Source organism: Podarcis vaucheri, assembly GCF_965113315.1.
Source record: "Podarcis vaucheri genome assembly, chromosome: 7".
NCBI classification, from domain to species: domain Eukaryota; kingdom Metazoa; phylum Chordata; class Lepidosauria; order Squamata; family Lacertidae; genus Podarcis; species Podarcis vaucheri.
This window is the reverse complement of record NC_138765.1, coordinates 66141093-66162931: the sequence shown is the minus strand read 5'-3', so window position 1 is coordinate 66162931 and position 21839 is coordinate 66141093. Positions and strand designations below refer to the sequence as shown.

The 21839-nt window shown below is 44.8% G+C and overlaps 2 protein-coding genes across 4 annotated transcripts in view; both read left to right on the top strand.

Moving 5' to 3' along the window:
- Positions 1 to 48: 48 nt before the first annotated feature.
- On the top strand, positions 49 to 3264 carry PPCS (phosphopantothenoylcysteine synthetase). Its single transcript, XM_082233282.1, has 3 exons — positions 49 to 629; positions 1212 to 1315; positions 2717 to 3264. The coding sequence occupies exons 1-3, from the start codon at positions 116 to 118 to the stop codon at positions 3032 to 3034; spliced, it is 936 nt and encodes a 311-aa protein (XP_082089408.1). The 5' UTR covers positions 49 to 115; the 3' UTR covers positions 3035 to 3264.
- A 135-nt stretch (positions 3265 to 3399) lies between these two features.
- The window catches only part of CCDC30 (coiled-coil domain containing 30), a 46496-nt gene continuing 28056 nt past the window's right edge, over positions 3400 to 21839 (top strand). Inside the window, exons 1-5 of one of the 3 annotated variants that reach the window (XM_082233277.1) lie at positions 3400 to 6473; positions 10195 to 10377; positions 14895 to 15015; positions 20507 to 20697; positions 21713 to 21802. In XM_082233277.1, coding sequence (XP_082089403.1) covers positions 6456 to 6473; positions 10195 to 10377; positions 14895 to 15015; positions 20507 to 20697; positions 21713 to 21802 — 603 coding nt within the window. In that variant the 5' untranslated portion in view covers positions 3400 to 6455. Of the gene's footprint in view, positions 6474 to 6729; positions 6851 to 6896; positions 7046 to 10194; positions 10378 to 14894; positions 15016 to 20506; positions 20698 to 21712; positions 21803 to 21839 lie in introns of those variants that run through there. The other 2 variants (XM_082233278.1, XM_082233276.1) reach the window with 2 other exon arrangements.

The window sequence follows — 21839 nt, the reverse complement described above, 5'->3', positions numbered from 1 at the left end:
GGCTAGAGCGACACCCGCAGCATGAACGCACCTCTCCCGGAAGCGGAAGTAGCGCAAACAGAAGCAGCTGAAACGCTCGCGGAGCCAGAGCAGCTCCTTCTCTGCCGACGCCGCCATGGCCGAGCAGGTGCCTCCGGTGTCTCCCGTGGAGGTCGAGGCGGAGCGACGAGTGCGGGCGTGGGCAGAGGCACAGCGGACGCGGGGCCGTCGCGTGGCGCTGGTGACGTCGGGCGGGACGCAGGTCCCGCTGGAGGCGCGAGCCGTCCGCTTCCTGGAGAACTTCAGCAGCGGGCGGCGCGGGGCGGCCTCGGCCGAGAGGCTGGTGCGCGCCGGCTACGGCGTCTGCTTCCTCTACCGCACACGGTCGGCTTTTCCCTGGGCGCGCGCCCTGCCGCTCAGCGGGCCCGCGCTCCTGGACGTTCTGCGCGTGCACGATGGTGACAGCGGCGGCGCAGGTGGGCAGCGCGTCCTGGTCGACTGCAGCGGCAGCGCGCTACCGGACCTCGTGCCCGCGCTGCTGGCCTACCACCGCGCCAAGGAGGAGGGCGCCCTCCTGGTCCTCGAATTCACCGGCCTGGTGGAGTACCTGGCGCTCCTGCGCGCTGCCGCCCGGGCCCTCGCACCGCTCGGTAAGCGGAGGTGGTGGGAGGTCGGAGGAAAGGAGGGCGTGGTGCCCGCGCCTGCTCGTCCACCTCAGTATTGCCGGCAGCAGTTTTCTCCTGGGTTCCAAGTGTGAGCCTTGGAGTTCCTGCCAGCAATGCTATGGTCGTTTTCTGCGGGTCAGGATCTGGAGCATGTTTGTTGGGTGGTGGGTAATATGGATCCAGGTTTGTGTATTGAAGCTTGCAGCTCTGGAGCCCAGTCCTGAACACATTTGCTCTGTTGTAGGACTGCTGATTCAGTGGGGCTTACACTCAAGTAAGCGTGCTCAGGACTGCAGTCTAGAACAATCATAAATTTGAATCAAAACAGACTAAGATAATAAGTTTAAATACATTCTGCCTCCCCCATGCCCGCTTTTATGGTTTAGGTTTTTTTACTTTTTAAAAATTTTCTATTAACATTAACACTCTGGAAACTAAATAAATTCAAAATAACTTAAAACCTTCCAGTCTAAAATTTTGCACATTCATGTGGAAATTGTTGTGGAGGTCTTTCAACTAGCACCACTTATGGTACCAATTTTTCTCACTTGCTTAATCCTCAACCAGGTTCCAGTGCCATGTTTTACTTGGCAGCAGCTGTGTCTGATTTCTACATCCCAGCTTCAGAGATGCCTGAGCATAAGATCCAGTCTACTGATGGACCTCTACAGGTGAGGTCAGCAGGTACTGGAATTTTGTTCCTGGAGACTTGTGGTCCATTAAGAGGTGTAGTGACTTTTCTTCAATTAAGCACTCCAGTTGTGATGTATAAGATTACTTTTATGTTGTCAGAGCAACAGGGGCTGCTGGGGAATCCACAAAAGTAGTGGCTAAAGGCCTGTAAATTAGACAGGCCTATATAGAGGCATTCCTTTGCCTTTGCTTTCTGCATGCATAGAAATAAAATAATATTTTCAGAGGGGAAGCATGCCTGCATTATCAGAGATGGATGCCTGATTCAGCAAGAAATCAGTGTCTATGTCAAACTGGTCCTAAGCTTAGTTTTCCCCTGCACAAACACTCACAGATTTTCCTAACAATATTTCTTCACATGTAAGCTACTTAACAACATATACATCAATATATTTGGCTACAGAGGCCTGTAGCCAAGCACCAGAATCCTGGATTGTAGTAAAAGATTGTTACTTTGCTCCACTTTTTATATTCCCCCTCTAGAAGCACTCATCAGCTTTTCCTCTGTTGCCCTGGGATGGATCTCTTACTTGGAAACTGGGGTGGACAGGGCAGTCTAGGCCCTGTTACTAGATCTGCTTGTGTGTCTGTTTGTCTGTACTGTACATGTGTTCATGGAATGATCACACTGGGACAAATGAGAAAACACAAATAAATACCAAACCCAAGGAACACCAATGTTTGTTTTCACAGAATAGCAGGCGGGAAGAAAACTGACTTTGTGGCCAGAACCACCAGTGCAGTTATAGAGTATGAAATGGTTCACTGATTTTTAAATTAGGACTGCTTATAAAGGCTGGGTTATTTGTTGTTCTCTCTGTGCTAACCCATCCCTTTCCCAAGCTCAGGCTATCACTGCATCAAGAGCATGTGTGCGTTAGGGCTAGGCGATATCAGTTTTTCAACTTCATAGTGTATCACCAGCTAAACATTGTGTTTTGGCTATATACTGCAAAGTTGAAAAAATGAGCTGCATTGGCTCTGCCTGTAAGTGCCTCCAGTGATCGCTGCTAGCAGAAGGACTCGGGAGCCGTGGCTGTTTCACCAGCAATGTACTGCTGAGTGAAACCGACTTCGTGGTCTGCTCCTCATACTGGTCCTGGGTGATATATCGCCCAGGCCTAGTGTGTGTGCATTATGCTGAACTTCTTTCTTAAGAACATAGAAGAGCACTGCTGGATCAAGTCACAAGGCCATTTAGTCCAGCATCCTATATCACAGTGGGCAACTGGCTGCCTGTAGAAAACTGTCAAGTAGGAGTTGAGCACAAGAGCACTCCCCTCCTGTGGTTTACATCAACTGGCATGCAGAATCATTACTGTCTCCAGCCGTGGCCATCTCCTCTGTGAATTTGTCTAACACTCCTTTCCTTGTTGCAGATCACAATGAAGATGGTGCCAAAGATGTTATCCCCTCTGGTTAAGGAATGGGCTCCAGAGGCATTTGTGATCTCATTCAAGCTGGAAACAAACCCTTCCATCCTGATTGACAAAGCAAAGCAGGCATTGGAGAAATACCGCCACCAGGTGGTGGTTGCCAACGTGCTGGACTCCCGGAGAACCTCCGTGATTGTGGTCACCAAGGACTTGGAGACTCAGTTGTCGCTTTCTGATGACGAAGTGGCCCAAGGCATGGAAATCGAAGAGAAGATTGTCAGCTATCTTGAGTCCCAGCACAGGGCTTTTATGGAGAAATGACTTCTCCTGAGTAAAAGTGACTTCTTTGATTCCTCAGAACAGAATAGACAAATGGTTAAGAGGTGAACCGAAGATGTTTTTATTAATGCTAAATCGTGTCAAAACTTTACTACAATGGTGTATAGGATCAAAAGGGTGAAATTCTGACATAATTTTGGCTATTTTTGCACAACACACGTTTGCTGCTTGTTAGAAATATATACCATATAAATCTAAACATTCCTAAGTCACGGCTTTTCTGAGTGTACCATCCCTATCTCCTGTTTTGTTTAGCCTTGTGTGATCAAACCTCAGGGAATGTTTGCATACTCTCTCCTTGCAAGCAAGGTTAAATGGCTACACCTTGACCATGATGACTTCTGGCCATTTCACTTGGTCACAGTCTGACCAGGACTGGCCCTGGTGCTGTTTGCATTGCCATATAAAGGTTCTTGCTAATACATAACCTTCTGGGTCTATGTTAAAATATTATATAGGGTTAGAGCAGGGCCGAGGTACCTTCCTTTTGCATTCCTGTCAGTGGTAAACTGTGTGCTGGCAGTGGCTGGGACAGAAGCCAGCCGTGGGCAGAGCCAGAAGTTGGCATGGTTTTTCTTTTCCACCCTGTGGGCTGCTGGGGAAGGAGCAGTTCACTCTTGCTGGAGGCCTGAGCTGATTGTGCATAGGGGCTTTTGAAATCAGGCTGTAGGACTGAATGAAACCCACCTCTGGCTTGGAGGTGTTCACCTTTGTGCCATGTGCCACTAATTTGGGTTCAGTTTTTTACTTCTGCTAAGGAGTAAAATACTGTGTATTCAGCTGTACTTTCCATGGTTTAAATTGATATACGGTGCCCCATGTACATCACAGTTGAGGGCACCATAAGCATTGAAAATGACAACAGCCATGTCATGTCGAGGCTATACAGTAATCTGAATTTCAATAGTTGGGGGTGACAAGATGATGGTGTGATGGGAGAGGAAGGAAGGAAATGATTATACTGAGGAGTTTTCCATTTGGGAATTAAGAACAGGGTTTGAGAGAGGTTGGTTTTGAGGATGGATTTGAAAGGCGGCAGTGATGTATGTAGTACCATTTTTTGCTAGCCTTCCCCAATTTGGTGCCTGTCAGGTGTTTTCTACTACAAATCCCATTAGCTTCACAAAGCATAATCTTACATACATTTATTTGGACTTTAATCAAATGGTCCGAGAGTAGGTTTCAAAAACACCGGAGTTAAGCCAGGTACAAATTATATTAAAATCATAAAATGAAATCACAAAACTAATCAGTGATGAAGGTAACAAAAGAGCAGCACAGAACATCAGTGCAGGAGCAATGCATGTCTCCACAGAAGTAAACCCCTTCAGCAGTGCTTCCTCCCAGGTCAGTAAAGGAATGTTGTGTCTGTCCATTTCCTGCCATGTGATTCCATGCTTCCTCAGTTCTTTCTATGTTCATTTATTTGAGTGCACAGCTCCACCAAAATGGTGTTGCATTTATTTTAAAGTCTATTTATATAAGAAGAATATGTGCTAGATGGTCTGAAAGGCAGCCTCCCCCATCTTCTGCACTATGGACCTTTTGGATAACAACTCCCATCAGCAACTCTTCAGTAGCCTGTGCTGCCTGAGGATGATGGGTTTTTAGCCGAAAATATTGAGGGCAACAGGCTGAAGAAGGCTGCTTCAAGGCCTGATGTATTTGTTCATGTTCAGATTCAGAACCAGGTAGATGACTAAAATTGTTCTTTAAATGTTTCAATCCTGGTGAAGTTAAATCTCTAATGTCTTTCAGTAAATGGGGATCGGGGTACACACATCCGTATGCCTCCATATGTAAAGTACAAAAGGAACTTTGCAATGGCATATATATGTTGAAAACAAGCACAGCGAGATTTCACAACAGCAGTAATAACAGATAACAGAGTACACAGGCATACAGGATCCAGATTCTGTCTCCTTGTGGGGATAGTTGACTGAGGAATGGATTGTATCCAACATTAGCCCTGCTCAGAGTGGGCCCATTGAAATGAATGAACATGACTAATTAGACCCCTTAATTCAATTGGGTTTACTCTGTCTAGGACTTAGTTGGAAACAACCCTCAGGAAACAACCTACCATAAGGTAGCAGTGCCAGGAGATGGAAGTATCTAGTTTGAGAAAATCTGGAGCATAGGTTTGTAATGCCAGTGAAAAGGTCACCCACAATTGGAATTAATGTTCTGATTTTTCAATGCCAGAAAATCAAGCAGCAATGTCACAAAAACTGGCAATGTCACAAAAACCTGGGTTTTGAGACTTCCTATTATTTCTCCACCCCACACACTAATCTTGACTGCCCACAAGGGACAGGGACATGGGTATGGACAAAGGTTGGCTCACAGTGGAGAGCAGCAGGTATCTCTATGCAGGCTGGTCTGATATCTCACTTTGAAGCTGGGTCCTGTGCATATTTATGCACAGGTAAGTTCCGCTGTTTCCAAAGCAGAGTTAGAAATGTATCTGTCTAAGCTGTGTGGCTGCAATCCTATACATACATTTTGGCATGTGTGGCAGATAGAATAAGAATCACACACATACATACATACATACATACATACATACCTTATGTGGGAATACTCCATTCCAGTTGTCTTTCATCCAAAAATGTATAGGATTTTCCTGTGATTATTTTGACCCCATATGCTGCAGTTCTGTGCTATCTTGCATTGGAGTTGATCCCAGCAACTCTTTGGGACTTAACATTTGAGTCAACATGCTTAAGGGTTGGTCGTATGTTTCAAAAGCGGAAATTGGCACCTACTTCTTAGCAGAAAGCTTCATACTTATGCATGTCTTTTACGTACAAATCCTAGTGAACTCTTTGAATTTACCCTGTTACCTTGCCACGAGTGCGTGACTACCATTCCTGCATGCTTACCTGGGAGTAAGCCCCATTGAATGCTGGGCAACTTAACTTCCAAATAAGCACAATTCCCACAGCAAACACAACCCTGTGAGCGTTTAGCAAGTCACATTACCTTTTACGGTCATTGCCTCTCAGCCTAATTTACCTCGCAGGGTTGTCGTGGAGGGGGGATTAAAGGAGATTGGGGAGAACTATTCACCATCTTAAACATCTTGCGGGGGGGGGGTGCGGGAAAATATGGGACATAAATGAAATAATAAACCCCTGTGGGTGCTTGCCTTAGGGAGAAAAGCAGCAAAGTTTACTTCCGAGTAACGCATGCAATGCAAGCGAAATGGGTTTTACCCGCGGTGGGGGCGGGGGCGTTGTCACATTGCCACGACTACATGCTCCGCGGGAGGGGGGCGCCCTTCTCCCCCCACTGCACTGAGGCTTATCCGGGAGGGTAGGCCTCGTTGCCATGGTGACCGCGGCCTAGCTTTGGGCTCGGGTAATCCGAACCGGCTCTGAACTGGCGCTGCCGAGCTCGCATGGAGGGAGCCCAGCCGGTGAGTACGGAAGGGGGTGGATGCGGCTCCTCCGGTAAAGGCAAAAGAAGGGCAGCCGGGAGTAGCGGGGAGCGGAGCGTGAGCTCTCTTCTTCCTTGCCCCGGCGAGGCTGTTGGTCGGGAGAGAAACAAAACACACTACAAGCGCCTCAGAAAAGAGCCGCGCGGCATTCCGCCGAGAAGCAGCGGCCACGGAAGCCCCCGGCGAACCTCCCCTTGTGCTGCTGTCTTCGCAGTGGCAGCGGGAGGTAGACTGTGCCTGGCCAGGGAAGGCTCAACAGTGAATTTGCCTGACAAGATACATATCTGCTGTAGATACATTTCTGCCCTTTTCGTAGAGTTGGAAGGGACCCAAAGTCACCCCAAAAACCCTTTGAAGTAGGTTGGGCCGTGAGAGAGGATGACCGGCCCAAGGCCACCCAGTGGCCGAATGGTGGGATTTGAATCCTGGTCTCCCAAGTCTTGCCCAAAATTTTTAACCACTACATCACACTGGCTAGATTAAAAAAAATCCCTGCTGGGTTAATGAAAACTGGAACAAGATCCCTCTACGCTGCCAAGTTTCTGTTTCGTGTAAATTTCTTCTAAAAGTGCACCTCTGAACTGCTGCACACACACACACACCCTGCCCTGCCCTGCCCTTGTTTTTCTTTTGTGTGAGATTCTTTAAAACAAAAAAGCCAACAACTTTATTTAAACAATTACAAAAAAAAAGTGATTCCTGGATCGGAATATCAAAAGTAAGTTTTGCATCATACATGCGTATTCAGGAAAAGGGTCCATCAAGACAACCTGATTTCCATCATCAGTGCATGTAGACAATTTTGTGCATCTGTTTCAAAAGTGTAAGAAATAAAGTCCCACCGTATAATGTGAAACCACTCCAGGTCTTCTGACCCCCTGGAGATCGGGAAGGTTTATCTGAAAAACCCTAGAGTCCATGTATTTTTATATTTGTGTTAAATGTCAGTGCTTCGATGTTTTCCACCATTGTGGCAACTGAGATTCTGGGTGCAGCCAGCATCCACATTATCAGATCTTTTCAGGTGTGTATTACACACTTAGCCACCCCAGAGATTTAACAAACATTAGAGATTTAAACAGCAGTTCGGAATTTAGAAACCAAGGAGCATTCCCACCAAAGATAGAAAAATGTGCCAACAATCTGGCAAGAGCCCAGATGTTCTTCTAGATGTGTCTTGAATGTTTTGGAGACCAGTGTTGTAACTGGCCAATTGTTGCAGATAATGCGGCTGTTAAAGATGCAGCTACATGGACTGGTTGAAAAATTGACAATTGCAGCTGATAGATGTTGATTTACAAGATGTGGTGAGGGGCAGTAACTTTGATGGCTTCAAAAGGGAATTAAATGCATTAATTGAAAGGAGGAGGAAACATAGGATTCTTCCTTACATACCGAGCCAGACCCTTGCTCCACTTTACTCAGTAATGTCTACAGTAGGGATTAGGAAACTATGGCCTTCCAGATGTTGCTAGACTTCCTTGAGCCAGCATAGTCAGTAGCCAGGAATGTTGGGAGCTGGAGTGCAATAACATCTGAAGAGCCATAGGTCCCCTATCCCTAGTCTATGTTGACCAGAATCCCCTCTCCAGGGTTTCTGACAGGGAGCATTCCCCAGCCCTACCTGGAGATACCAGGTACTGAACATGGGACCTTTTGCATGCAGAGCATGTGATTGCTTGCTTGCTTGCTTGTTTATTTTGTATACTACCCTTCATCCAAAGATCACAGGGCAGTTCACAACACAAAAATACAAAATGAGAACACGAAATACATACTAAAACTAGAACCAAAACAAACCAATAACCCCCCACCCACAAACACATTTTAAAGGCCATGGAATGTTCAATCAGCCAAAGGCCTGGTTATAGAGAAATGTTTTCGCCTGATACCTAAAGATATGTAATGAAGGCGCCAGGGGAGCCTTCCTGGGCCGCACATTCTGCAAACGGAACCACCACATAAAAGGCCCATTCTTGTGTTGCCACCCTCTGAGCCTCTTGTGGAAAGGGCACATGAAGAAGGGCCTCCAATGATTAACACAGGGTTTGGGTCGGTTCATATGTGGGGAGGTGGTCCTTGAGGTATTGCTGTCCTGAACCATTTAAGGCTTTATAGGTCAAAACCAGCACTTTGAATTGGGCCCAGAGATTTGTCCTTCTGTGGCGCTCACTCGTAGCCAAGTAAGATTGTCTTCCATAAACATGGTTTTAACAATGAGACCGTAAGTGACTGTGGAGGCCAATTCTGGATCCACATGTCCTTCCACAGTGGTTTCCGGGCGGGAGTTGATCATGGTGTGGATTTGCCAAGCGTGCCTTCCTCTTAGCACGTTTCTCCCTTGCGTTCTGAGGTCAAGTGACTTCAAAGCCCATGACACCTTTGGTAAAGCCTGTTCTCCAACTGGAGCGCTTGCAGGCAAGTGTTTCCCAATTGTTGGTGTTTATACTACATTTTTTAAGATTTACCTTGAGACAGTCTTTCAACCTCTTTTGTTGACCACCAGCATTATGCTTTCCATTTTTAAGTTCAGAATAGAGTAGTTGCTTTGGAAGACGATAATCAGGCATCTGCACAACATGACCAGTCCAACAAAGCTGATGTTGAAGAATAATTGCTTCAACACTGGTGATCTTTGCTTCTTCCAGTACACTGGTATTAGTTCGCCTGTCTTCCCAAGTGATGTGTAAAAATTTTCGGAGACACCTTTGATGGAATCTTTCAAGGAGCTGGAGATGGTGTTTATAAGTGGTCCATGTTTCACAAGCATACAGTAAGGTTGGTAGTACAATAGCTTTGTAAACAAGCATTTTGTTTCCCTACAAATGTCCTGGTCCTCAAACACTCTGCACTTCAATTGGGAGAAAGCTGCACTCACAGAGCTCAGGTGATGCTAGATTTTGGCATCAATGTCAGCCCTTGTGGAAAGATAAGTGCCCAGGTAGGAGAAGTGATCGACATTTTCCAACGCTACACCATTGAGTTGGATTTGTGGCACTGCAGAAGGGTTATTTCGCACTTGGTGGTTTTTTGCACTTTTTTGCACTTTGGTTTTTTGGATGTTGAGTGATAGGCCAAGTTTTTCGTAAACTTCTGCAAAGATATTTAGGATGGTTTGGAGGGCATCCTCTGAGCATGTGCACACACTACGTTGTCATCACCATACTAAAACTCTATGACGGAAGTTACGGTAACCTTACTCTTTGCTTTCAGCCTGCTCAGATTGAAGAGCTTTCCATCTGTTTGATATAAGATTTCTTCTGTGGTGGGGAGTTTCCCTTGGACAAAGTGTAAGATCATGGCAATGAAAATAATGAATAGAGTTGGTGCAGTAACACAACCCTGTTTAACACCTGATCCCCCTGTGAATGGTTCACTTTGAGAGCCATTGTTATCTGTGATTGTTGCTGTAATATTACCATGGAGGAGCCAAATGATGTTCACAAATTTATCCGGGCAGCCAATTTTCAGAAGGACAATCCACAGGGCATTACGATTTATAGTGTCGAAAGATATAGCCTGCTCCACAGAAGAGAGATCTATCCATAGCTGTTAGCCACGAGGGCTAGCAGAATGTTTCCAAATACAGTTGCTGAAGCAGTATAACTGAGAAGACTGAATATAATAAATAAATAAAAATATTTATTAATTGTTTAGGGAAGACCCCTTTTCTGATTCCTTTCTACATTCCTTTATACAGGAGCAAGCACATATAGAAGACATAACTCAGCAGCTCAAGGAAGAAGGGGTTGACACTACAGCGCCTGCAAAGGACCAGCTCTGTTATGTCTGGAGTTTGTTCCTACGTAGTCAAGAGGAGTTGCATTCTGCTGCCGGAGAGTTAGAGAAACTCAGGCGACAGCAAGTGGAAGAGATGAGAGAGGTAGGTGAGAAGATTGTCAGCCACTGGCTGCTGACACTGGAGTAGGCCAACCACTTCTAAAGGGTTTTTCAAAGGTAGATGCTTTCAGGTTTACAGCCCTTGGGATTGTTCCAAGCTAGGTGTGGACAATTTGCTCAAGGTAGAAGTCCATGCTGAAGAACTTCCCACAGCAAATAAGTATTGGGTACATGGACTGAAAATACCATTTTTATGCATATGGTGGATGTTACACCACAGTTGTTGGGCAAGTTGTGCTTATTTTACAATGTTTTTTATTCTGAAAGTGGCTGCTCTCAAGGTGCCCAGACTACAACGAGAGAGGCATGGAGGGCCTGTCCTCTGGGCCATAATGTTAATAATGTGCAGTATAGGACCTGGGCTTGTTTATGCATTACATTCCATCTTTGGCACAGCACAGGAACTGAGCTTTTAGCTCAGCTTCTCTCAACCGGGACTGAGAGGAGTTGTGGTTCAGAACCCACAGAGGGTGCCCTGTTAGCAAAGGCTGATATAGCTGCTGTGTGAACATGTTATAGAAGTCTGTGGTTTGTTTCTGTCCCAGCACAAATCTTCTAACAGAGCTGGAGCATGTTTGAACTGTACATTTTAATCTTCCAGGCTTACCGTGACAGCTACTGGGAATTGATGTGGTTTCTCCAGAGAGGGCTAGCTTTGTGTGAATGAGTCCCAGTTCAGCCCATTGCTTATCCCTCTCATATTTTAGGGCCTCCCAAAGATGTCCATAAACACAGCTCTATCTTTTTGTCCCTTTAACAAAAAATCCTACTTACCTTGGCATGGGGCAGGGGAGCAAAATTTTCCATGATTTCTGTTGGTTTCCTGGCTTTTGTTTTGGAATTTGCATCCGGTTGTCATAGGTGTTTGGTATGTTGTCAATAGGAGAGGAAAAGTACTCATAGTGCATAGCTCACAGGGAACCTTCCTGTGCAAGGTCTCTTGAAAGGAACAGGATTTGCACAGGATGGCATCCTTTGTTCTTGGGCAAGTCCCGTTTGATTCAGCCTGGCTGGTGATGGGAATCGTTCTAGGTGGGTTTTTTCCCTGTGGCCTTCAAAGAGAAGAGCAAAAATAATAGGAACAGCAGGTGGTAGGGTCTTTCTTATGTCTGACGCAAAGGATTGATTGCGTTTCTCAACTGTCGTCAGCTTGACAAGGTGAAATTTAGATCTTTGCCATGTGGCTTGAATGTCCACAAAGAGAAAAATCTGCCCACATCACAGTTGTAAAGAACCCCCTGCCCACTGTGAGCAACAGAAGGCTGTGTAAGCACATCTCCTCCTGCTTTGAACAGAGGATGTCTGTAAAATATGTCTGGATATATTTAATATGCCATTTGACTTTTTTGTGCTAATTGAACGGAAAAGGAGCAAAATAGATGTCTCAGGTTGGTGGTTTTCCCAGACTTGAAGGACGCCAGAATCATCCGGCTGGATAAGAGCCAAAAGTCCATCTCAGAAAAGTGTTCTGGTTCCCCACAGTGGCCAGCCAGATGTCTCCTGTGTCACCATTTGCTGGAAACCACAGGAGAGGAGAGTGCTCTTGTGCTCGGATCCTGCTTGCTGGTTTCCCACAGGCATCTGGTTGGCCACTATGAGAACAGGATGCTGGACTAGATGGGCCATTGGTCTGATCCAGTAGTCTCTTCCTATGCTATTATGTTGCCCGCTCCAGGAGATAGGGCAATTTCCCACACCCCCTTACAGGGCCTGGAGTGTGGGGTGGCTTGCAGGGATGATGCCAAAGCTGTTTGCTTTGGAACTGCCCCCTCAGCATACAAAGCTGGTTGTGTGGACTAATGGGCTTCCAACGTGGCAAAAGCCCCTTGCATGAATGGAGAAGTATGTTCGAATCCTCAAATCAGCAAAGTGTTTCAAAGAGACAGTACAGACAGCAACCATTTTGTGTGGCTTTTCTGTTCCTGACCCCGCGCACCATTCACATTTCTGGAAATGTAATAATTAAAAAAAAAAAAGATGGGACCCTTGCACTTAAGGAACTGGCAGTCTAAAATAATAGTTGGAAATATATAATTTAAAAGTGATCCAGGTGGTTTCAGTTCCTACTTGCACTTCTCAACCTGTCCTGGATTGAATACAACCCTTTGAACATGTGCACATTTCATTGGATGTGTCCTGCTTCAGGGGCTAAGGATGCCAGGAGTCCACTTAGGAAATGGTCAGATCACAATCTGAGGCCAAGTGCTTGTGGAAGTGTCAACAAGCACAGCCAGACCTGGACTCCTTTGGAAATGATAAAGTGGGGAAGAGCCTGTCAGTTCTTATCAATGCCAGATAGGGTTGAAAATGCCTCTGCCTGAAGCCCTCCTGACAAGCTGCTGCCATTCAGTGCAGACAATACTGAGCTAACAGTATAGGACAGCTTCTTTTGTTCTAGTGAAATATATTGGTGTGGGCAGGGGGCTTCAGGCTTCCCTTGTCTTGACCTTAAACTCTTGTTGATTCAAACTTTAGATCAGTGGCTTTCAACTGTGTTTTGTTGGTTTTTTCCATTTGGTTATAAGGGGAAGATCAGTCATGATAGATCTATGTGCCCATAAATGGTGTGTTCTTTCTCCCCTGTGAGAGGTAATCTGCCTCTGAATAGCAGTTGCTGGGATTCATAGGTGGGAAGAGTGCTGCCACTTTTGAAAAGTGGCACTCCAGACCTGCTTGTAGGCTTCCCTTTAGGACATCCAGTTGGCCACTCTGACAGTGGAGCACTGGATTAAATGGGCATAATCCAAGAAAGCTACCTGAATCCTCTGTGATGTGCAGGAGTTCTCTGTGGCAGATGTACCAATGGTCCCATGCCCACCAGTTAACATGGAAATTCTTCTCTAGCACTAGACAGTTTGAAGGCTTCTTCTTTAGCTATGAACGGCATAAATCCATTCTGATCTAGGGGACTCTGAAGATTTCTCAAACATGTGAAAATCCACATGAAGGTTAACCTCAGTATTGAGCAGAAGATAGGACAGAGCTTTCCAAACTGTATGTCGTGACACATTAGTGTGTCGGCTGCAGCGTATACGTGTGTCACGCAAATGCTCCCTACACTATTCCCAGGGCTGGAAAGGAGTTTGTTTTGCCTCGAGTTTGCTAGTAAAACTGAATTGCTGTGTTGTGAAATGATGCTTGTGTAAAAAGTATGTCACTAACATGAAAAGTTTGGAAAGCTCTGGTGTAGGGAGTCCCATAGTGTTTTCAGGCAGGGCACTCGTAGGGATGGACTGAGCAACCTAATTCTGTTCTTTCTCTGACTCGCTGGGTGCTAAGGCATAGGCCTGTGCCATTCTGTCTTGTACAGCTTCATTGAAAAAAATGTGCCCCAAACTCATATCTGTGTTACACATTTTGTGTGCCTTATTTTAGCTAAAATATATATTTTTGTGTGTGCCCTTACTTTTGTACATTAAACCGCATAGTCAGATCTGGAGAGCTGCACGATCTGACAGGAAGTTGCATTGTGATCCTGAAGCAAGTTCAGGAGTGTTGAAGTGAGTTGGTCCGCTGAAAAAAACTCATTTGTCACAGCAAGAGTTAAGCAAAGCAATGACTCCATCTGCTGACAGTTAAAGAAATTACCTAATTTCAGCACTGTGCAGATTAGTATGGGTATATGGTCTTTCAAACAACCTGATCCCAAATAAATCAGGCCTTTAAAGTTTAATACCATCGCTTTAAATTGAGCCCAGAAACAAAAACTGGGTTTTGCCATAGAAGACAGGAATGAATGAATGCATGAGCAAAAGAAAACTCTTTTGGCTGCTGGGAAAGACCTATGCCTGAGACCTTGGAGCACTAGTGCCAGTCACAGTAGATGTTACTGCTGATGGGAGCTTCTGGCAGAAAACATACAGCAAAGTTGTTAAAACAGCTGCCCAGGCTCCCCATTTACTAATGACACAGGTTCAAGGGATTTGTGTTAATTTACAGCTACCACTTAAACCCAACTCAGTTGGTGAGATAATCTACAGCAGCATCTCTGCATAGCTGTCAACTTTTCCCTTTTCTTGTGAGGAATCCTATTCGGAATAAGGGAATTTCCCTTAAAAAATGGGAAACATTGACAGCTATTCATCTCTGGTATTTCCTCGAGTTGATGAGGCTCATTTGACAACAACAAGAAATGGAACCTTTAGTGTCATCGGTCAGGTTCTATAGAACTCTTCCAGTAGTGATTCAGGCACCTGCTATACCAGTATTGAAAAGCCTGCTGAAAACCTTTCCTCAGGGCCTATGCAGGCAATTGAGAGTTCATCCTTCTTCAGTGGTTTATTGATGCTTGTTTTTAACTTTCTTGCTTTCAAATTGTTTCCCCCTTTTTATGCTTTTATTGTGCGGTTTTTATCTTTTTCATGTTGTAAAGTGCATAGATATATTTTTATGATTTAGCGGCATGTACTTTTAAATAAATAAATAAATGGGCAAATAATGCAGCCTGACCTGTCCTTGCTGATTGGGAATCACAGACTTGCTTTGTCCTTCTCTTTTCAGGTGGAAAATTACGTGGCCCACATCCGTATGTTGACGGAAGCGCGGGATTCTTTGGCAACTGCATTTGAGAGAGAAAATGCGCAGCTTAGGGTGGAAGTTACACAGCTACAACTTGAGCAAGGTACTCTCTCTCCCCCTCACTTTGCTGAATGTGTCAGATCCAGCACCGTGAAGCTGAGGCCACCCTCCCAAAAGTGTTCCCTCAGCTAGCCCATTGCTCACAAGGATCTTGATCAAACTGGAAACCTGCTTTTTATTACTTTATCTACTTAGAGCATTTGGACCCCATTCTTCAGCCAGAAACATTCCCCAAGTGGCTTAAATACAACTAATTAAAACAAGGCAGTCCCTGACCACAGGCTTACAAGGTATAAAGCACAATACGCAATACACAAAGGGAAAGGGATAGGGAGGGAAGAGGGAAAAAGCAGACTTAAACCTCTTTTGTTGACCACCAGCATTATGCTTTCCATTTTTAAGTTCGGAATAGAGTAGTTGCTTTGGAAGACGATAACTAGACTACAATGGTCTATTGAGATTTGCTTTATTGTCTGGTTTTCTGTTTTTATATTGTAAACTGCTTGGCACATTTTTATGATACAGTGGTATATAAATATTTTTACAAATAAATAATAAATATAATGGCCAGCTGGCATGGAAGCAGCTCAGAGGCAGGAGGCACCAGATCGAATTGGTCTTTCTGCTGGCTGATGGAATGAGCCCTGCTTCCCATCTCTCCCAATGAAGTAACTTTCTTCCTCTTATAACTTCCACCCCCAGTTTCCCTAAATAAGAGGTGCTGGGCACCTCTTATTTGACTGTTGACTGTTCCGGGGGAACTCATGAAATGGCTCACCTCAGGAGCCCTGAGAACCACAGTCCAGGTGTCTGTGATGTGCTTACTGGATTAATCTGTGGTCTGTACAGAAATCCATGTTTTAAATATGTTCTTAAATATGCATTTTATCGTAAAAATAAGATAAGTCAATGGACTTAACTTCTGCGATTTCAGTGATTCTATCCTGAGTACAGCTTAGTTCAATACGACCTGCATTTTATCTCAGTGTACACATTTCCAAATGTATTTTATCCTAAAACAGAGCTTGAGGGCCAGAACCTCTCCTGAAGTTTTCCCCTCCTCGGCATCTGTTATCTAGAGGTATACTGACTTTGGACTGGGGCAAAGAATTCTGTGGCCCTCCAAATGTTTCTGGACTACAGAATGGCTTTCCTTTGGCCCTTTTTGGAGACATATTTTCTCTGTAAAATGACTAAACAGGAAGTGGGCAAACATCTGGGTTCTGACACACAGCTACAAAAGAGAGAGATTGATTCAGTGGAGGCTTCAAGGAAAAATTGGCTCCTTCTTTGTTGCACTGGAATCAGTATAAAACAAACCAGGCAGTAAATGTGGATGCAATAAGTATGCTTTAATTTAATTACAAAAGAGCTTGTTGGTTCAGGTAATGGCCCAGCTAGTCCAGCATCCTGTTCTCACAGTAGTCAACCAGATGCCCCAGTGGGAAACCAGCAATCAGGATCCAAGCGCAAGAGGACTCTCCCTCCTGTGATTTCCAGCAACTGGTATTCAGAGTCATCGCTGCTGCTAGCTGTGGAGGCAGAGTATAGCCATCGATAGCTAGTAGCTATTGATAACCTATTAAATCCTGTTAAATATATTTACCATTTAGCTGTTAAACCCTGTTAAGTTCGTCCTGTTAAATAAATGTTGAACATAAGGTGGTTAAGTTAAAGGGTTGAACATGAGTTGGAAAGTAATAACTATACACATGAGTATAGTTGCAAAACCAGAATTGAGCTCTTGCTGCTTTCCTCTGCTCATTGCCCACAGTGGTTCTCAACAGTGCCGCAAGCGGAGAGCTGACCTTGAGGAAGAAGCTACTTCCACAGCTGTTGCCTAACCCGTGCTATGCATTTAGTGAGTGGATCGATGCATTATGTGATAATGGATCAACAGCTTTAGTGCGGGGGGCGGGGCGTGCTCAACCTCCAAACCACAAAGCCCAAATTGCCCTGCACACAAACCAACTAAGAAAAAGAATGGAGCAATTTAAGCGTTCACAGAGTAGATGTTTTTGCTGATGTTTTAGAATCAAATACAGTGGTGCCCCGCAAGACGAATGCCTCGCAAGACGGAAAACCCGCTAGACGAAAGGGTTTTCCGTTTTTGAGCTGCTTCGCAAGACAAATTTCCCTATGGGCTTGCTTCGCAAGACGAAAACGTCTTGCGAGTGTTGCGATTTTTTTTCGCTCCCCCCCTTTTTCTAAGCTGCTAAGCTACTAATAGCCTTTTAGCTGCTAAGCCTTTAATAGCTGCTAAGCCGCTAAACCGCTAATAGCGCTAATCTGCTAAGACGCTAATAGGATTGCTTCGCAAAACAAAAAAAACGCTAGACGAAGAGACTCGCGGAACGGATTAATTTTGTCTTGTGAGGCACCACTGTAAGTGTTTTTTAAAATTGACCTGCTCGTTTATTGTATTTGTGCCTGGCTGTGCAGCCAACTTGGCCTCCTGAAGCAGCTTACGGCAGTTTAAATCTCAGTTGCCAATGCACAGAAAAGTTACATGAGAGAGCAGCAAGATAAAACAGGCATCACCTTTTCAATGTATCCTCAAAGAGATGGAAGTAGAAGAGACCAGCATATTCAAAACCAGTAATGGTATTCCAGCTCTCATTTGATTCAACCCATGCCACATATCACATCTTAACTTTGAAACCTGGTTCCCAGCACTCTCTTCTCCTCTTAGTACAAGGTTCCCAACAAAAGCATATTTCCCCAATGAGAGTCACAGTGCCCTGGTTTCACACCTCCCAAGTGACCATTGGTGGCTGGTGCTTGCCAGAACTGGAAGGGGAAGCAGGGAATCAAAGGCAGTGTGCTGGGGATCACAGGTGAGGAGAGTCACTGTTGCACTCAGGTCCTCCTGGCTTCCCAAATGCATCTGGTCAGCCACTGAGGAAAGCTGACCACTTAAGTGGGCCGCTGAAAAAAGTAAGGGGAAAGGCTGAAACTCGCCAGCAGAGTATCTGTTTTTCATGCAGAAGATCCAACATTCACTGTTGCTGGATCCAGCTCCCTTCATCCTTGGCCACTGGCTATGCTGGTGAGGCTGATGGAAGCTGGAGTCCAACAACTTCTGAAGAGCTACGACTTACTCTCCACTGGCCTGAGGCAGCTGGCAGAGTAGAGTCAGTCATCAGCAAGACCTGTGCCATCTTTATGGAAAGTGAGCCCAGTGAATGCAAAAGAATCTGTCCAGTGACATTGATGTCTGAACCATCCAGATTAGCTTGGGCTTGGCAGTGGAAGAGGACTGGAAAAATTTAAGGACTATCTACAAAAACATTATAAGTTATATGAATGTTGAGAATTTGCTAAGTTTTGGGAAAAACATGCTTCAGTATTGAAATATGAAAATGATGGAAATTAAGTTATGATTGTGAAAAGTTCAAATTTTAGAGTATATAATTAGATGAAAGCACAAAAACATATGAAACAAGGTATCAATTTGCTGTTTATTTTTATTGTAAAGAAAGCAGGGGATGGAAGATGTGGGGAAGTCCAGTTGATTATGAAAAAAGATTCGGAAAAGTGAATTTTCTTTTATTTAATTTCTTCTTTCTTTCTGTAAAATCGCTTTTGCTGTGTTATTGAAGACATATTCTGACCTTGGGAAAAAAAGCAATAAAAAATATTATTATAAAAAAAAACAGATTAGCTTGGGCTTATCACATGGAAGGAAGGAAAGAATCTAGAGAGGAGAACAGCAGTGGTTTTGCCTACAGAACAAAAGTGAACAAAACCCTCTCTCATAACACTGGAACTTGTGGACATCCAACACAGCTAAATGTTGGGAGATTGAGATGAAATAGAAGAAAGGACTTCTTCACACAGCGCAAAGTTAAACTATGAAACTCGCTCCCGCAAGAGGCAGTTATGGCCACCAACTTAAATGACTTTCACAGAGGACTGGACAAATAGAAGAGGGACTATTGATGGCTACTTGCCTCCACAGCTGGAGGCAGCAATGCTTCTGAATACCAGTTGCTGGAAGCTGCAGGAGGGGAGAGTGTTTCTGTGCTCAAATCCTGTTGGCTTGTTTCCCACAGGCATTTAGTTGGCCACTGTGAGAACAGGATCCTGAACTAGATGGGCTCTTTTTGGTCCAGCAGGGTTCTTCCTATGTTTCTATGTGAACAGAAAGTACATAGGAATCATTGCTGTGGGACCTAGGCACGACTGTTCCTCCATCCACTCCCTGAGCTCCACATGCTTAAACAGAGCAAAAGCCAGACTGTGTACTCCCTGACCAAATCAATTGCATGTTTCCACTCAGAGGCCCTGCTGCCGGTTTCATTTGCTCTTGGAATCGAAAACATCTCTGCAGTTTCCACTCTGTACTATCCCCTTTGATTTTAAACTGCAGTTTAATAAAGGGGGTGTACAAAAGGCCGAGGATAGGCAGTAACAACCAAAAAGGGAGCAAGAGGGGAGCAGAAATAGCTGTGCTAGAATCACGCTGCATGGATTATTTATTTGTTTATAAAAATATTTCATGAAGAAAGACATACATAAAAATCATACATAAAACCATTCAATAAAACGACTTAAAATTTTAAAATCAGAGATCAACTAGAGACAGTAGCCAAATGATACCCTAGATTTATCCCACATCTTTGTCAGGTTTGCCAGCTATGGCTGTTCCTGGACTGGGATAGCCTGACCACTGCAGTCCATGCATTGGGAGCCATGAGGCTTGGTTACTGCAATGCGCTGCCCTTGGGCCTGATTCGGAAGGTCCATCTGGTGCAGAACGCAGCAGCCAGACTGTTGATGGGAGCTGTTGTCCGACAACATGTGACCCCATTGTTGAAACAGCTACACTGAATGCCCACTTACTACCATGCTGGGTTCAAGGGCCTTGTATTAACTTGCAAATCCCTAAACAACTCAGGCACAGGGTACTTGGATACCTCTTGAACCCTTTTAACCCAGCTCAGTCATGGAGATCACCTGCAGGAGCATCATTGGTTGTTCCCCAAGTTGGGAGGCCTCATCTGACAGTAACACAAAACTGAGCCTTTAGGGTTGTTGGCCCAGTCTTGTGGAATGCTGTTCCAATAAAGATTTAGCAAGTGCCATCTGTTTAAACATTTAAATGTCTGCTCAAAACTTTTCTGTGCCACCAAGTTTTTGCAGACAGTTGATGATCTTTGATTTTATCCTTTATGGTTTTATGTGGGTTTTATTGTATATGTATTTGGTTATTGTAAAGTGCTCTGATAGTGATTTTTTTATGAATAGAGGTAGACAAGTGTGGAGAACAGAGTTTTGTTTTGTTTTTAAATGGGACAAAAATCTTGCAAATCTTATTTTCTGGAGGTGGAAGTGGAATGAGTGAATACAACAAAGCAGCAGCTGAATTGCCTTCAGCTCTCTGGGCAGGCGTGGAGGCAGCCCCCTCTTTGGCTATGGATCTTGGAGGTGGGTCTTTCCTGTCTCTGGCCTTGTTTTGAAGCCCAGCAACTCTTTCCAAGAAAGCTGGTTCCTTTTTTAGGATGCTTAGGTGTGCATTTCTTCCCCACCAGAATCTCAGCAGAAGGAAGTGGAAGAAATGTTGGAGCAGGAAGGCTTGTTTGATATCGCCCACAGTAGCCCCAGTGAACAGGTTGCTTATTTGCTGGTTGAGAGAAGCACCCTGCTGGAGAAGATAGATGCACTGGAGCAAAAACTGCAATCCCCCAGCTGTTTGGAAAGCCTTTGCGCTGCTCAGCTTCAGGTACATCATCCTTCTTTATTTGGAATGCTTTTGTATTCTGCCTTAAAGACCTGAGAGACTCCCAGAGCAACTTGCGAAAGAGTCATAGTATAGTCTTCATTCAAGTGTAGCATCGGAAACAGAAATGCCATGGTGTCCATATGGGGCCAGGATTACTGAGGCAGCATTTTCTGCCCTAGAATCATAGGGAGCTGCCTTATACCGAGTCATGCCATTGGTCTGCCTTGTTCAGTATTGTCTGCACCAGCGGTGGACAAAAGCTAGGTTGCAATCTACTGGTAGGTCTCTGGGTGATGTGTTGTAGATTAGCAGTGGTTTCTGACGAGGACTACAACTTCTGTTGGCCATGCTGGCCAAGGCCGATGGGAACGGGAGTCCAACAACATCTGGAGGCCCACGAGCTCCCCACCCTGTAGCACAGGGTCCTGACTCAGCAGCTGAAGACCAGTGACCTCTCATGGAGGAGAGAACTATTGAAGGCTACTAGCCATAATGACTCTGCTCTGCCCTTCATAGATGGAGGCAGCCATGTTTCTGAATACCTGTTGCTGGAAGCCACAGGAGGGGAGAGGGCTCTTGTGCTCGAATCCTGCTTACAGGTTTCCCTCTGGGGCATCTGGTTGGCCACTGTGAGAACAAGATTCTGGACTATATGGGCCGTTGGCCTGATCCAGCAGGCTGTTCCTATGTTCTTAATGTGCTAGCCACCTCAGCTGGCTTTTTCCTTTAAAAAATATATATTGTCCATTTTGTTTCCAGGTCTCACTAAGACAGGAAAACATAAGATTTCCCAGTTAATTTCCCTCCAGATTGATAGGGGAGAAGTATGTATATTCAAGGAGCAGAAAAGGTGTTTTCAGATAACATCTGCTCACCCTATAAAACATTATGTTTGTTTTTACTCTCCGTGTTATTTATATTAGTACTATGAAGAAATGCAAGGGGAAGTATTTTGGTGAAGTTATGTATTTTTAATAATTCTTCTTTCTTACTTACTTTTTCTTTTTTGTCTAAGGATCAGTTGGATCATATCCAGCGGACACTAGAAGATGAGCTTCAGGAGCAACGGAAATCTATGCAGTGCACCAAAGAGATGACGCATAAAGTAATAAAGAGAAGAAATTGGTCCAACCTTTTTCACT

What these genes read in the sequence shown, in the direction of transcription:
- PPCS (XM_082233282.1), top strand. Translation starts at nt 116, where the DNA reads ATGGCCGAGCAGGTGCCTCCGGTGTCTCCCGTGGAGGTCGAGGCGGAG. An exon ending in CCGGGCCCTCGCACCGCTCG is followed by an intron (nt 630 to 1,211) that starts GTAAGCGGAGGT and finishes ATCCTCAACCAG; the next exon opens with GTTCCAGTGCCATGTTTTAC. An exon ending in CTACTGATGGACCTCTACAG is followed by an intron (nt 1,316 to 2,716) that starts GTGAGGTCAGCA and finishes TCCTTGTTGCAG; the next exon opens with ATCACAATGAAGATGGTGCC.